This window comes from Bombina bombina, chromosome 2, assembly GCF_027579735.1.
Source record: "Bombina bombina isolate aBomBom1 chromosome 2, aBomBom1.pri, whole genome shotgun sequence".
Classification (NCBI taxonomy): Eukaryota; Metazoa; Chordata; class Amphibia; order Anura; family Bombinatoridae; genus Bombina; species Bombina bombina.
In genome coordinates this window covers 1381114148-1381130895 of record NC_069500.1, presented here as the reverse complement: position 1 = coordinate 1381130895, position 16748 = coordinate 1381114148, and the positions used below count along the sequence as shown (strand labels likewise).

The window sequence follows — 16748 nt, the reverse complement described above, 5'->3', positions numbered from 1 at the left end:
TTTGAAACATAAAAATTACAGAGCAACGTTTTTTAATCACAGTCAATATATAAGTCTCACAGCTCTGCTGAGAGAATCTACCTCCCTCCAAAGAAGTTTGAAGACCCCTGAGTTCTGTTAGAGATGAACTGGATCATGCAGGAAATACAAGAGTAACTGACTGGAAATTTTTGATGCGTAGCAAAGAGCGCCAAAAAACGGCCCCTCCCCCTCACACACAGCAGTGAGAGAGAAACGAAACTGTCACAATTTAAAACAAGCAACTGCCAAGTGGAAAAATAATGCCCAAACATTTATTCACTCAGTACCTCAGAAAATGCAAACGATTCTACATTCCAGCAAAAACGTTTAACATAATAAATACCTATTCAAAGGTTTAATGTACTTTTAACAGAGTAATTCCAGTGAAATACCATCCCCAGAATACTGAAGTGTAGAGTATACATACATGTCATTATAACGGTATGGCAGGATTTTCTCATCAATTCCATTCAGAAAATAAAAACTGCTACATACCTCAATGCAGATTCATCTGCCCGCTGTCCCCTGATCTGAAGCTTTTACCTCCCTCAGATGGCCGAGAAACAGCAATATGATCTTAACTACTCCGGTTAAAATCATAGTAAAAACTCTGGTAGATTCTTCTTCAAACTCTGCCAGAGAGGCAATAACACGCTCCGGTGCTATTGTAAAATAACAAACTTTTGATTGAAGTTATAAAAACTAAGTATAATCACCATAGTCCTCTCACACATCCTATCTAGTCGTTGGGTGCAAGAGAATGACTGGGAGTGACGTAGAGGGGAGGAGCTATATGCAGCTCTGCTGGGTGAATCCTCTTGCATTTCCTGTTGGGGAGGAGTTATATCCCAGAAGTAATGATGACCCGTTGACTGATCACACATAACAGAAGAAAAAATAGTTTACATACAGTAGTGGGATCTTTAACTCTTGTATTAATATCTTGTAGAATTCTGCCGGGATACTATCCGGCCCTAACACTTTATTGAGTTTAAGATAATCTACTGCTGTACAAATTTCTTCCTCCGTAATTGGAGTATTTAGGGTTAAACAATCTTCCTCCGAAATCTGAGGTGTCTGTATACTCCGCCAGAAATTCTTCTGGCTATCAGGGTTGCTGACTATATCAGAATACAATGATTGATAAAAATAAAAAAAAACTTTGCTAATCTGTTTGGTATCAATGTATCTATTATCACCTATTTGAATAGCTGAAATATAATTTTTTTTTTTCTATTTTTCTTTTTTTTTTTTTAGTCTATCAAGGTGCTTCTCAGAACAGTCATGAAACCCCCTGGAAATGGATATTGATTTTTGCTTCCTGTTCTAATGACTTTTGTTTTTAAAAAAAGATTTCTCATTTTTTTGTAGTTTCAACATATGTATTCCAGTTAGAACTTGATTGTTCAGTCAGATATTTTCTATAGGCATTTCTCACTTGGTTAGTATATTGGGTTTCTGCTGGATGTTTTTTTTTTTATTATTCAGAATACTCATATAAACCTTTATTTCACCCCGAAGTAACGCTTTAGCGGTTTCCCAAAAAAAAAAAAATCACAATTTTATTAAAATACTCAATATTAATATTTGAAAAATCTTTCCACCTCTGTTTTTAATTTAGCAATTTGAAAAGCGGCATCAGTAATAAAAGAATTAGCTAGCTTAAGAGCCTTAATTCTATCTAGAATGTCATCTAATGGAGTCTCAACTTTAAGAGACTCTTCTAGAACCTCAAACCAAAAAGCTGCTGCAGTAGTTACTGGAACAATGCAAGCCGTAGGTTGTAAAAGAAATCCCTGATTAACAAATAATTTCTTTAGTAGACCCTCTAATTTCTTATCCATAGGATCCTTGAAAGCACAACTATCCTCAATGGGTATAGTAGTACGCTTAGCTAGGGAAGATATAGCTCCCTCTACCTTAGGGACCGTTTGCCATGAGTCCCGAATGGTATCTGATATAGGAAACATTTTCTTAAAATTAGGAGAGGGAGAAAACGGTATACCTGGTCTATCCCATTCCTTACTAATAATTTCCGAAATTCTCTTAGGAACCGGAAAAACATCAGTCTAAGTAGGAACTTCCAAATATTTATATATTTTACACAATTTCTCTGGAGGAATCACAATACGATCACAATCATCCAGAGTCGCTAAAACCTCCCTAAGCAACAGGCGGAGGTGTTCAAGCTTAAATTTAAAGGACATAGCATCCGAATTTGAGACAAAACATTAAAGGGACAGTATACTGTAAAATGGTTTTTCCCTTAATGTGTTTACAATTGCTTTTTTTACAATGGAAAATCAACATTTTATTACCTTATCTCTGCTATATCGCACTGGGAGTGTAATTTCTTCTGCTGGCTGTGTTTACAAAGCTTATCTATAGCTGGTACGCGCGGCCACAAACTTTCAGAATAGGTGGGGATACCACATGCTAAATCAACAATTTCAAATGCCAATATAAGGGTAAAGGAGCTACTTGTAAACAATTTAATACACTCCAGCAGGTAAAGTGGATCATTGGGAACAAATTAAAGGGGAGAAATTTTTTGAGTAAACTGTCCCTTTAACTGAATCAGAAATTTCACCCTCAGACAGAAATTCCCTGACCCCCAACTCAGAGCACTGTGAGGGAACATCGGAAATAGCTAATAAAGTATCAGAGGATTCAGTATTTACATTAATACTTGACCTACTGCGTTTACCCTGCAACACTGGTAATTTAGACAATACCTCTGTAAGGGTAGTTGACATAACTGCAGCCATCTCCTGCAGAGTAAAGGAATAAGACGCACTAGAAGTACTAGGCGTCGCTTGTGTGGGCATAAAAGGTTGTGACACTTGGGCAAAATTGGATGGCATAACCCGATTCTCTTCAGACTGAGAATCATCCATAGGCACACTTTATTTTAAATATGCTTTTTACATTGTAAAGCCCTTTCAGTACAAAAGTTACACAGTGTTAGAGGGGGTTGCACAATAGCTTCTAAACACATAGAACAATGAGAAACCTCAATGTCAGACATGTTGAACAGACTAGTAATACCACAAAAGTCGTTTAAACACTTATTTATAGCATAAAATAAACATTAGAAAAAACGTGTACTGTGCCTTTAAGAAAAGAAAAAGTGAGCAATTTTTCCAAAATGCACAAAAAAACGTTAAATTATTCCCAAATTTAACTTAATATTGTTGGTTAATCCAAAAATGACTGCACCCAGAAGCAAGGGCAGAAATACGGCTTTAGAAGTACTTATATCAACATGTAGTCAAAAGATAGATAAAAATACACTCTGCACCTCGCCACAGCTCTGCTGTGGCGCCTACCTGCCCCCAGGGTAATTCAAATCAAGTTTCCAACCCTTCAGACCAGCTACACAGTGCAGGAGCCACCGAGTTACTGTTTGCTGCTGCTAAGCCTGAAGAAATTGCGCCAAAATAGGTTCCGCCCCTTAAGGTAAAAAATCAGTGTAGGCCCAAACAACACCGCATGGAAATGCAGTTTTGCACTAAAGTAAAAATACACACACAATATAACCCTCAAGCATAAAACCAATAAGTTTTAAATGCCAAAAATAAAAAACATAAAACATTGTTTTTTTATATTGTCTCCCATGTCACATGATGCCCAAATATCAACTAATGATAAATATAAAATAGGGACTCCAGTAACACCCCTCTTATTAAAATAGGTTTTACTGCTTACCCCATTCCCATACCTTAATGCTGCTTGTAGCATTAAGGTATGGGTAAGCAGTAAAATAGGTTTTACTGCTTACCCCATTCCCATACCTTAATGCTGCTTGTAGCATGAAACCGGTCTCCACACTGAAGATGTCTCATGGTTACCTTCAGAAGTCTTGTGAGAGAACCAGTGTGGATCTTAGTTACAAATGCTAAGATCATCAAACCTCAGGGCAGAAATTTTCTTCCATATCCCCCTGAGGAAAATAGTACGCACCGGTACCATTTAAAATGAAAACCTTCTTGACTGAAGAAACTAAAACTAACACCTCACTTTACCATGTCTTCCTAGTATAACACAGGCAAAGAGAATGACTGGGGGTGGAGGGGAAGGGGAGGGGCTATATATACAGCTCTGCTGTGGTGCTCTTTGCCACTTCCTGTTAGCAGGAGGTTAATATCCCACAAGTAAGGATGAAATCCGTGGACTAGTCATATCTTTGTAAAAGAAAAGTTTTTTATTACACATAACAAAATACTTTGAAATCACAATATAAAATCTTTAATTATATGTAGTAAAAATGTATTCTAATCTCATATGTTTAATACCATTTAAAGCAGGGACATGCCCAGATATCACACAGAAAAGATCAATATTTAGAACCATGAATTAATAAATTCTACTATACCTACAAGTATATATACCCAAAACTAGACGCACAGTTACACATTTTAGGTTGGACACTAATTATTATTACCGTAAAAGAGAGAACAGTCACCAACCACCCTGGGCACCTCTAAACTAATATACAACCACCCCACCAAGCAGCCAGTGCTCTAAGCATCTGTGTACCATAATCTGAAAACTCTACTAGGCAACTATATGCCAGGAAACACTTATTTATTGATCGTCAAAAACTCTAATTACAGTAAAGTTACAGCCTTAGGTATCATACCTGTAGCAGTGAAGCTGTCAGTTGCTGAGGGCGTTGTTGAAGGAATCCCAGGGACATCTCCGACTGTAGTCACCTCCTCGACGATGGGCACAGTTGGGGAGCTGGCAGCAGTGGTGACCTCAACAGTTGTTGGAGATGAAGTCATGTTCATAAAATCTGTGATGTTACTGAACTCAGAGCCATTGGGCATGAATGTGGAATCCATGATGGTTACATTGGTTGTAGGTGCAATGATCACCGCTGCTGTGGTTGTGAAAGGTGTAGATGAGGTTGAATTAACATCCTCCGAGCTGGTCTCATTGCTTACTTCTATATCAGGTATCTGATGTGTTGGCGTGGGTGTAATATGGACTCCGGTTGTAGGGGCGACTGAAAACAGATACAATGCCAGATATTAGTATTAAGTCATACAATTGACAGCTTCAACAGTTTCTAGATTTCAAATGGAATAATTTTGTTTTAAAATAGCTAAAAGGGACAGTCTACACCAGAATTTGTATTGTTTAGAAAGATAGATAATCCCTTTATTACCCATTCCCCAGTTTTGAATATCCAACATGGTTATATTAATATTATTTTTACCTCTGATTACCTTGTATCTAAGCCTCTGCAGACTGCCCCCTTATTTCACTTCTTTTGACAGACTTGCAATTTAGCCAATCAATGCCCTCTCATAAGTAACTCCACGGGTGTGAGCATAATGTTATCTTTATGGCACACGTGAACTTATGCCCTCTAGCTGTGAAAAACTGTCATATACATTCAGATAAGAGGCGGTCTCTTCAATGGCTTAGAAATTAGCTTATGAGCCTACCTAAGTTTTGCTTTAAACTAAGAATACCAAGAGAACAAAGGAAATTTGATGATGACATTAAACTGGAAAGTTGTTTAAAATTACATGCCCTATCTGAATCATGAAAGTTTAATTTTGACTAGACTGTGTCTAACTTTGTGAAATGAAGAGGAGGTAGATAGAGAAGGGAAGAGAGACGAGACAAAGAAGAGAGACGAGACAAAAAAGAGAGACGAGACAAAAAAGAGAGACGAGACAAAAAAGAGAGACGAGACAAAAAAGAGAGACGAGACAAAAAAGAGAGACGAGACAAAAAAGAGAGACGAGACAAAAAAGAGAGACGAGACAAAAAAGAGAGACGAGACAAAAAAGAGAGACGAGACAAAAAAGAGAGACGAGACAAAAAAGAGAGACGAGACAAAAAAGAGAGACGAGACAAAAAAGAGAGACGAGACAAAAAAGAGAGACGAGACAAAAAAGAGAGACGAGACAAAAAAGAGAGACGAGACAAAAAAGAGAGACGAGACAAAAAAGAGAGACGAGACAAAAAAGAGAGACGAGACAAAAAAGAGAGACGAGACAAAAAAGAGAGACGAGACAAAGAAGAGAGACGAGACAAAGAAGAGAGACGAGACAAAGAAGAGAGACGAGACAAAGAAGAGAGACGAGACAAAGAAGAGAGACGAGACAAAGAAGAGAGACGAGACAAAGAAGAGAGACGAGACAAAGAAGAGAGACGAGACAAAGAAGAGAGACGAGACAAAGAAGAGAGACGAGACAAAGAAGAGAGACGAGACAAAGAAGAGAGACGAGACAAAGAAGAGAGACGAGACAAAGAAGAGAGACGAGACAAAGAAGAGAGACGAGACAAAGAAGAGAGACGAGACAAAGAAGAGAGACGAGACAAAGAAGAGAGACGAGACAAAGAAGAGAGACGAGACAAAGAAGAGAGACGAGACAAAGAAGAGAGACGAGACAAAGAAGAGAGACGAGACAAAGAAGAGAGACGAGACAAAGAAGAGAGACGAGACAAAGAAGAGAGACGAGACAAAGAAGAGAGACGAGACAAAGAAGAGAGACGAGACAAAGAAGAGAGACGAGACAAAGAAGAGAGACGAGACAAAGAAGAGAGACGAGACAAAGAAGAGAGACGAGACAAAGAAGAGAGACGAGACAAAGAAGAGAGACGAGACAAAGAAGAGAGACGAGACAAAGAAGAGAGACGAGACAAAGAAGAGAGACGAGACAAAGAAGAGAGACGAGACAAAGAAGAGAGACGAGACAAAGAAGAGAGACAAGACAAAGAAGAGAGACGAGACAAAGAAGAGAGACGAGACAAAGAAGAGAGACGAGACAAAGAAGAGAGACGAGACAAAGAAGAGAGACGAGACAAAAAAGAGAGACGAGACAAAAAAGAGAGACGAGACAAAAAAGAGAGACGAGACAAAAAAGAGAGACGAGACAAAAAAGAGAGACGAGACAAAAAAGAGAGACGAGACAAAAAAGAGAGACGAGACAAAGAAGAGAGACGAGACAAAGAAGAGAGACGAGACAAAAAAGAGAGACGAGACAAAGAAGAGAGACGAGACAAAAAAGAGAGACGAGACAAAAAAGAGAGACGAGACAAAAAAGAGAGACGAGACAAAGAAGAGAGACGAGACAAAGAAGAGAGACAAGAGAAAGAAGAGAGACAGGAGAAAGAAGAGAGAGACAGGAGAAAGAAGAGAGAGACAAGAGAAAGAAGAGAGACAAGAGAAAGAAGAGAGAGACAAGAGAAAGAAGAGAGAGACAAGAGAAAGAAGAGAGAGACAAGAGAAAGAAGAGAGAGACAAGAGAAAGAAGAGAGAGACAAGAGAAAGAAGAGAGAGACAAGAGAAAGAAGAGAGAGACAAGAGAAAGGAGAGAGACAAGAGAAAGGAGAGAGAGACAAGAGAAAGGAGAGAGACAAGAGAAAGGAGAGAGACAAGAGAAAGAAGAGAGAGACAAGAGGAGAGAGAGACAAAAGGAGAGAAAAGAGATGAGAGACTAGAGAGAAGAGAAAGAAGAGAGACAAGAGACGAAAGAGACAGAAGAGAGACAAAAGAGATGAGACAAGAGAAAAACAAGAGACGAGAGACACAAGAGAAAGAAGAGAGACAAGAGAAAGGAGAGAGAGACAAGAGAAAGGAGAGAGAGACAAGAGAAAGGAGAGAGAAAGGAGAGAGACAAAAGGAGAGAGACAAAAGGAGAGTGACAAAAGGAGAGAGACAAAAGGAGAGAGACAAAAGGAGAGAGACAAAAGGAGAGAGACAAAAGGAGAGAGACAAAAGGAGAGAGACAAAAGGAGAGAGACAAAAGGAGAGAGACAAAAGGAGAGAGACAAAAGGAGAGAGACAAAAGGAGAGAGACAAAAGAGACAAAAGAAGAGAGAGACGAGAGAGACAAGAGAAAGAAGAGAGAGACAAGAGAAGAGAGAGAGACAAGAGAAAGGAGAGAGACAAGAGAAAGGAGAGAGACAAGAGAAAGAAGAGAGAGACAAGAGGAGAGAGAGACAAAAGGAGAGAAAAGAGATGAGAGACTAGAGAGAAGAGAAAGAAGAGAGACAAGAGACGAAAGACAAAAGATGAGACAAGAGAAAGGAGAGAGACAAGAGAAAGGAGAGAGACAAGAGAAAGAAGAGAGAGACAAGAGGAGAGAGAGACAAAAGGAGAGAAAAGAGATGAGAGACTAGAGACAAGAGACGAAAGAGACAAGAGACGAGAGAGACAAAAGAGATGAGAGACTAGAGAGACAAGAGACAAGAGAAAGAAGAGAGACAAGAGAAAGAAGAGAGACAAGAGACGAAAGAGACAAGAGACGAAAGAGACAAGAGACGAGAGAGACAAAAGAGATGAGAGACTAGAGAGACTAGAGAGACAAGAGACAAGAGAAAGAAGAGAGACAAGAGAAAGAAGAGAGACAAGAGAAAGAAGAGAGACAAGAGAAAGAAGAGAGACAAGAGAAAGAAGAGAGACAAGAGAAAGAAGAGAGACAAGAGAAAGAAGAGAGACAAGAGAAAGAAGAGAGACAAGAGAAAGAAGAGAGACAAGAGAAAGAAGAGAGACAAGAGAAAGAAGAGAGACAAGAGAAAGAAGAGAGACAAGAGAAAGAAGAGAGACAAGAGAAAGAAGAGAGACAAGAGAAAGAAGAGAGACAAGAGAAAGAAGAGAGACAAGAGAAAGAAGAGAGACAAGAGAAAGAAGAGAGACAAGAGAAAGAAGAGAGACAAGAGAGGAGACAAGAGAAAGAGAGATAAGAGAGGGGAGAGACAAGAGAAAGAAAGGACACGAGAGGGGAGAAACAAGAGAATAATAAAATGAGAGAGAAGAGAGACAGTAGACGAGAGACAAATACATTTGCCAACACAACAAAAACATTTCCATGGAAAGGAGATAAAAGTATAAAAAGAAAATACTCATGTTTTAGAGCACTTTATTAATGCACAATTCCTTGAAAAAAACAATGGGCAAAGATATCGCACAGGAATTTTCAAGGTTATGTCCCAGGCAATGAAATAATGTACTATTTCCCAACAAAATAATGTTTAAATAATTTGAAAATATGGAGACCTTTTGCAATGCGGTGCTTAAAGAGATGTGCTCTAACCTGCATTTTTATTGCACTATTGCTAGCAAAGGGGGTAAACACAAAGTTAAAAGTGAGCTCCAGAACAGAAATGCATTTCTGGGAGCTAGCTGAGCACATCTAGTGAGCCAATCACAAGAGGCATGTGTGTGTAGCTACCAATTAGCAGTTACCTCCTAGTATAGAATTTCTGCACCTAAGCCTACCTAGATATGTGTATCAATGAAGGATACCAAGAGAACTAAGTAATTTATTTTTCGTTTTTTGGGGGGGAGGGGGGTGCTCTAAACCATGAAGAATAAAAATAATGATTTATGTTTGAAGTCTACACTTCTAGCAGGAACTGGTAAAGCTACAATGTCCAGAGTTAAATTAGAGGAAAAGGGGACAAAATAAATAATCAAAAGGTGTTAAATGTCCCTTTAAGGAAATATAAAGTATGTCCAAAGATCTGGGGCATTTTTCGGTTTAGGACCAATCCCAGTGTCAAACAGCTGTCCACACAAAGTCATTTTCTCTTTTGCAGCACACACAGCACTTTGTCTTTTCATTGAGAAACTGATAAATGGAACACTTTGTACGTAAAATGCCTCTAATGCATCACTTCACAGCTAATGCCCAATAAACTCGTACACTGGGAGTCACAATTAACCGTTTGCTTAAGACTGCTGCTGCTAATTGAAGCATTTATCTGCAGGCAACTTCTAGGAATCTCTGATATATGTTGCTTAATTAAATCAATAGTTACATTTACATTTCTTAATGCTTATTCTACAGATCGCAACAATCAGAATCGGCCCAATTACGCTAACTCCCACACTGTACTACACGCATTCTTAAGTGGATATTTTATAAATATCACAGCGGCCTAGATTGCAATGGGTTACAATTGCCACGTGAAAGCATGGTGTGTCAGCTTGGCTTGTGTTGTATTATTCATAAGAAGAGCCGCAAATACAGATAGCAAGATTTTGTTTTGTATTTCATTACAATTTATCTATAAAAACAAAAATCTCAAAATGGCTTCCGGATCAATAAATTAAATGCCTTGCTGCAAACTGCACAATATTTTTTATTTTGTGTTATTTTTATTATTATTTTTATTTTATTTTTTTCATTAAAGGGATACGAAACCCAAAAATGTTCTTTCATGATTCACATAGAGCAGGAGAATATAACCAACTTTCTTATTTACTTTTATTATAATTTTTCTTTGTTCTCTTGGTATATTTTGATGAAAAGAGGAATATAAAGCTCAGGAGTGTGCACGTGTCTGGAGCACTATATGGTAGCAGTTTTGCAAGAATGTTATCCATTTGCAAAAGCACTAGGTGGCAGCACTTTTTCCTGCCATGTAGTTCTCCAGACTCCTACTTACGTATCAACTTTTGTTGAAAAGCAGGGACATAGGCTTAGGAGCCGGACTATTTCTGGAGCAATATATGTCAGCAGTGTCATGATACACTCATGAGTAGTTGATACCTGGATTAGCCACCCAGTAGAGGTGGTATTGTGGACTGCTCTTTCTTTGTGTAACATCTCTGTTCAGGAATGCTGTGGTCTCAAGACCCCCTCCTCTTCTGGTGGATGGTAATTCGTGATACTGTGAGTTAAGGCTGGCTATGTATGGTTGGATGATCGTAAATTATAACAAGGGTGGGGGACTCGACAAGACAAAGAAGAAAGCAGAGTTTTTAATTGTAATACAGAGAAACTCTACTCAGAACTTGTGTGAGACCAGAAAGAGCAACATCATAGACGCAGGTTCTCAACATCTCAAGAACTTGGTAATAGGCTTAGATATTGTGCATTATTTTTATGTCCCAATTCAATTTAAAGAATTGTAACTTTGCATATATGTTATTTTGAATGTTTTTAGAATTTGTCACTGTGTAACCTGTATTGGTATTTTTGTAATTAAACACATAGAAAATATAATTCTGTATTTGGGCTCTAACATCTGAATTCACACTCTGAAGAGACAAGGTTAAAGGTACGTTACCTAATTGGGGTTTCCAAGATACCCTTTATTAAGAATTCTTGGTGGTGGCAGCGATTTGTTAAACTGGGTGGTGTGGACAGGATTTGGGGGTTAATTTGGTGTCCCTTTAAAATCCTTGTAGAGTTAAAGGTTTTAGGGAACCAGAGGCTTAGTGCTATTAACCCCATCATGCCTACACCCCTCCCCATTTATAACGAGTGGAGTGTAAAAGCTTAATCGTAACAAGCAGTTATGCAAGTATGTTATCCATTTGCAAGAGCTCTAGAGGGCAGCACTATTTCCTGCCATTTAGTACCCCAGATGTCTACCTAGGTATCTCATTAACACAGAATATCATGGGAACGAAGCAAATTTGATAATAAAAGTAAATTGAAAATTTAAATTGAATTTAAAAATTGTATGCTCTATCTGAATCAAAAAAATTTGGGTTACATATCCATTCGTGCATAACTGCTGCCATATATTGCTCCAGAAATGGTCCGGCTCCTAAGCGTAAGTAGGCGCCTGAAGCACTACAGTAAATAGCGCTGCCACCTAGTGCTTCTGCAAATTGACAAATTCTTATAAAACTCCAGCCTCACCACTCTTACTTCTAGAAGTAGCTGTTGGTGGATGGCTGGAGAAACATGGGCAACCATGGATGTCTTGGGACTGTAATTCAGGCCGACCAGCCCTAATTTTAAAATGTCAGTGGCTTCCAGGTGCCTGCATATATAATAATGACATGGTTTGGTAAGCCATAAAATCTATTTTCTTTAACCTACTGAATGCTTAAAGGGATAGTAAAGTCCAAATTAAACTTAAATAAAATATTATTTAAGTTTATAATATTCAAATAGGGCATGTCATTTTAAACAACTTTCTAATTTACTTTTATAATAAAATTGACTATGTTCTCTTGCTATTCTTAGCTGAAAGCTAAACCTATGTAGGCTCATATGCTAATTTCTAAGCCCTTGAAGGCCACCTCTTTATACGAATGCATTTGACAATTTTTCACAGCTAGAGGACGTTAGTTCATGTGTTTCATATAAATAACATTGTGCACATGCACGTGGAGATATTTAAGAGTCAGCACTAATTGCCTGAAATTTAAGTCTGTCAAAAGATCTAAGATAAGGAGGCAATTAGTCAGCAGAAGCTTAGATACAAGGTAATCAGAGGTAAAATTATATTAATTATATTATATTAATAAAACAGTACTGGTTATTCAAAAACATAATTTATGTCAGAACTTCCTTGATAAATTAATTTCTTTCATATTGGCAAGAATCCATGAGCTAGTGACGTATGGGATATACAATCCTACCAGGATCAAAATGCCTATAAATACACCCCTCACCACACCCACAATTCAGTTTAACGAATAGCCAAGTAGTGGGGTAATAAAAATGAGTACAAAGCATCAACAACGAACTGGAAATATAATTGTGCTTCATACAAAAAAACACAACCACCATAAAAAGGGTGGGTCTCATAGACTCTTGCCAATATGAAAGAAATGAATTTATCAGGTAAGTTCTTACATAAATTATGTTTTCTTTCATATAAGAATCCATGAGCTAGTGACATATGGGATAGAAATACCCAAGATGTGGAACTCCACAGAAGAATCACTAGAGAGGGAGGGATAAAATAAAAACAGCCATTTTCTGCTGAAAAAATTAAATCCACATCCAAAAAAATAAGTTTTTCTCATAATTGAAAAGAAAAAACTTAACACATAAGCAGAGCTATCAAACTGAAACTGCTGCCTGAAGAACTTTTCTACCAAAAACTGCTTCTGAAGAGGCAAATACATCAAAACGGTAGCATTTAGTAAATGTATGCAAAGAAAACCAAGTTACTGCTTTGCAAATCTGATCAACTGAAGCTTCATTCTTAAAAGCCCCCGAAGTGGAAACTGATCTAGTAGAATGAGCTTTGATTCTCTGAGGCGGGGCCCGACCCGACTCCAAATAAGCCTGATGAATCAAAAGCTTTAACCAGGATGCCAAGGAAACGGCAGAAGCTTTCAGACCAATCCTAGAACCAGAAAAGACAACAAATAGACTCGAAGTCTTCCTGAAATCTTTAGTAGCTTTAACATATTTCAAAGCTCTTACAACATCCAGAGAATGTAAGGATCTCTCCAAAGAATTCTTAGGATTAGGACACAAAGAGGGAACAACAATTTCCTTATGTTGTTAGAATTCACAACTTTAGGCAAAAATTTAAATGAAGTCCACAAAACTGCCTTATCCTGATGGAATATCAGAAAAGGAGACTCACAAGAAAGAGCAGATAATTCGGAAACTCTTCTAGCCGAAGAGATAGCCAAAAGCAACAACAATTTCCAAGAAAGTAGTTTAATATCCAAAGAACACACATCTGGATGGAGAGACCACTCCCTCGGATGTAAAGTCTGATACGAACCGCAGAAATTAGACAAGAGCTGGATTCCGCCCAAAAAAAGTATCCGAGATACTTCTTTCCTAGCTAGGGGACTGTGAGTCCCACCATAAAGATTGACATAAGCCACAGTTGTGATATTGTCTGTCTGAAAACAAATGAATGGTTCTCTCTTCAACAGAGGCCAAACCTGAAGAGCCCTGAAAATAGCACAGAGTTCTAAAATATTGATTGGTAACCTCGCCTCTTGAGGTTTCCAAACCCCTTGTGCTGTCAGAGATCCCCAGACAGCTCCCCAACCTGAAAGATTTGCATCTGTTGTGATTACAGTCCAGGTTGTACGAACAAGAGAGGCCCCTTGAACTATACGATGGTGGTCTAACCACCAAGTCAGAGAGAGTCGAACATTGGGATTTAAGGATATTAACTGTGATATCTTTGTATAATCCCTGCACCAATGTTTCAGCATCCAAAGCTGGAGAGGTCTCATATGAAAAAGTGCAAAGGGGATCGCGTCCGATGCTGTAGTCATGAGACCTAAAACTTCCATGCACATAGCCACTGAAGGAAATGATTGAGACTTAAGGTTTCCGAAAAACTGAAACCAATTTTATTTGTCTCTTGTTTGTTAAAGACAGTGTCATGGACACTGAATCTATCTGGAAACCTAAAAGGAATCCAGGAACTTTTTGGTAAATTGATCCTCCAACCATGTCTTTGAAGAAACAACACTAGTTGATTCGTGTGAGATTTGGCAGAATGTAAAGACTGAGCTAGTAACAAGATATCGCCCAAATAAGGAAACGCCACAATACCCTGTTCTCTGATTACAGAAAGTAGGGCACCGAGAACCTTTGAAAAAAATTCTTGGAGCTGTCGCTAAGCGAAATGGAAGAGCGAGAAATTGGTAATGCTCGTCTAGAAAAGAGAATCTCAGAAACCGATAGTGATCTGGATGAATCAGAATATGAAGATATGCATCCTGTAAGTCTATCGTGGACATATAATGACCTTGCTGAACAAAAGGCAGAATAGTCCTTATAGTCACCATTTTGAAAGTAGGCACTCTTACAAAACGATTCAAATTTTTCAGATCCAGAACTGGCCTGAATGAATTTTCTTTCTTTGGGCCAATAAATAGATTTGAATAAAACCCCAGACCCTGTTCCTGAAACGGAACTGGTATGATTACCCCTGAAAGCTCTAGATCTGAAACACACTTCAGAAAAGCCTGAGCCTTCACTGGATTTGCTGGAACACATGAGAGAAAAAATCTTCTCTGAATCCTATTCGATACCCTTGAGAGACAATACTCTGAATCCAATGATTTTGGAGAGAATCTGCCCAAATGTTTTGGAAAAATTTTAATCTGCCCCCTACGAGCTGAGCTGGAATGTGGGCAGCACCATCATGCAGACTTGGGGGCTGGCTTTGGTTTCTTAAAAGGCTTGGATTTATTCCAACTTGAAGGTTTCCAATTGGAACCAGATTCTTTGGGGGAAGGATTGGCTTTCTGTTACGTATTCTGTCGAAAAGAACGAAAACGATTAGAAGCTTTAGATTTACCCTTAGATCTTTTATCCTGAGGTAAAAAAACTTCCTTCCCCCCAGTGACAGTTGAAATAATTGAATCCAACTGAGAACCAAATAAATTGTTACCTTGGAAAGAAAGAGATGATAATCTAGACTTAGATACCATGTCAGCATTCCAATACTTGAGCCACAAAGCTCTTCTAGCTAAAATAGCTAAAGATATATATTTAACATCAATTTTGATTTCGAAAATAGCATCACAGATAAAATGATTAGCATGTTGAAGCAAACTAACAATGCTAGACAAATCAGGATCTGTTTCCTGTTGCGCCAAGCTTTCCAACCAAAAAGTTGATGCAGCTGCAACATCAGCCATAGAAATGGCAGGCCTGAGAAGATAGCCAGAATATAAATAAGCTTTCCTTAGATAAGATTCAAGTTTCCTATCTAAAGGGTCCATAAAATAAGTTCTATCCTCCATAGGAATAGTAGTACATTTGGCAAGAGTAGAAATAGCCCCATCAACTTTGGGGATTTTTTTCCAAAGCTCCAATCTAACTGCTGGCAAAGGATACAACTTTTTAAACCTAGACGAAGGTATAAAAGTACCACCAGGCCTATTCCAATCCTTTGAAATCATATCAGAAATAGCATCAGGAACTGGAAAAACCTCTGGAGTAACTACAGGAGGTTTATAAACAGAATTTAAACATTTACTAGTTTTAGTATCAAGAGGACTAGTTTCCTCAATATCCAGAGTAATCAACACCTCTTAACAAGGAACAAATATACTCCATCTTAAAGAGATAAGTAGATTTGTCAGTGTCAATATCTGAAGTAGGATCTTATGAATCAGATAGATCCTCATCAGAGGAGGATAATTCAGTATATTGGCGGTCATTTGAAATTTCATCAATTTTATGAAAAGTTTTAAAAGACCTTTTACGTTTATTAGAAGACGGAATAGCAGACAAAGCCTTCTGAATCGCATCAGCAATAAAATCTTTTATATTCACAGGAATATAATGTACATTAGATGTTGAAGGAATAACAGGCATTGTACTAGTACTGATGGATACATTCTCTGCATGTAAAAGCTTATGACAACTGTTACATACTACTGCTGGAGATATAATCTCCGCTAACTTACAACAGATACACTTATCTTTGTTAGAACTGTTATCAGGCAGCAGGGATCCAACAGTGGTTTCTGAGACAGGATCAGATTGAGACATCTTGCAAATGTAAGAGAAAAAAAACAACATATAAAGCAAAATTATCAATTTCCTTATATGGCAGTTTCAGTAATGGGAAAAAAATGCAAACAGCATAGCCCTCTGAGCATAGTAAAAGGCAAGAGGCATTTCGGAAGCGGGGTTTAATAATTAAATTATTTGGTGCCAACAACATCCGGAAATGACGCAACTCGCGTCAAAGCAGACGCAACCTTGTGCAAGAAAACCTGACGTCAACTAAGACACCGGAAAAGACAAATTTGCATCACCGAACGTAACTTCGCGCCAAAAAACTTCTCGCGTCAAGAATGACACAATAAATATCAGCATTTTGCGGCCTCGCAAGCCTAATTTTGCCTGCGAAAATTTATGAAAACAATCAATTTTGAAGAAAAGACTATACCCCAGGTAAGAAAAAAATAACTTCCCAAATATGTTATTCCCAATTTTGAAACTGATAGTCTGCAAAAGGAAATATACATAAACCCGACTCATGGCAAATACAATACAATAAATATATTTAGAACT

The 16748-nt window shown here is 38.1% G+C and overlaps 1 protein-coding gene across 1 annotated transcript in view; it reads right to left on the bottom strand.

The window, feature by feature from the left end:
* Positions 1-16748, bottom strand: part of PTPRA (protein tyrosine phosphatase receptor type A) — a 586312-nt gene that overhangs the window by 293073 nt on the left and 276491 nt on the right. Inside the window, exon 4 of the mRNA XM_053704306.1 lies at positions 4664-5032. Within this exon, the coding sequence (XP_053560281.1) occupies positions 4664-5032 (369 nt within the window). The remainder of the gene's footprint in view (positions 1-4663; positions 5033-16748) is intronic.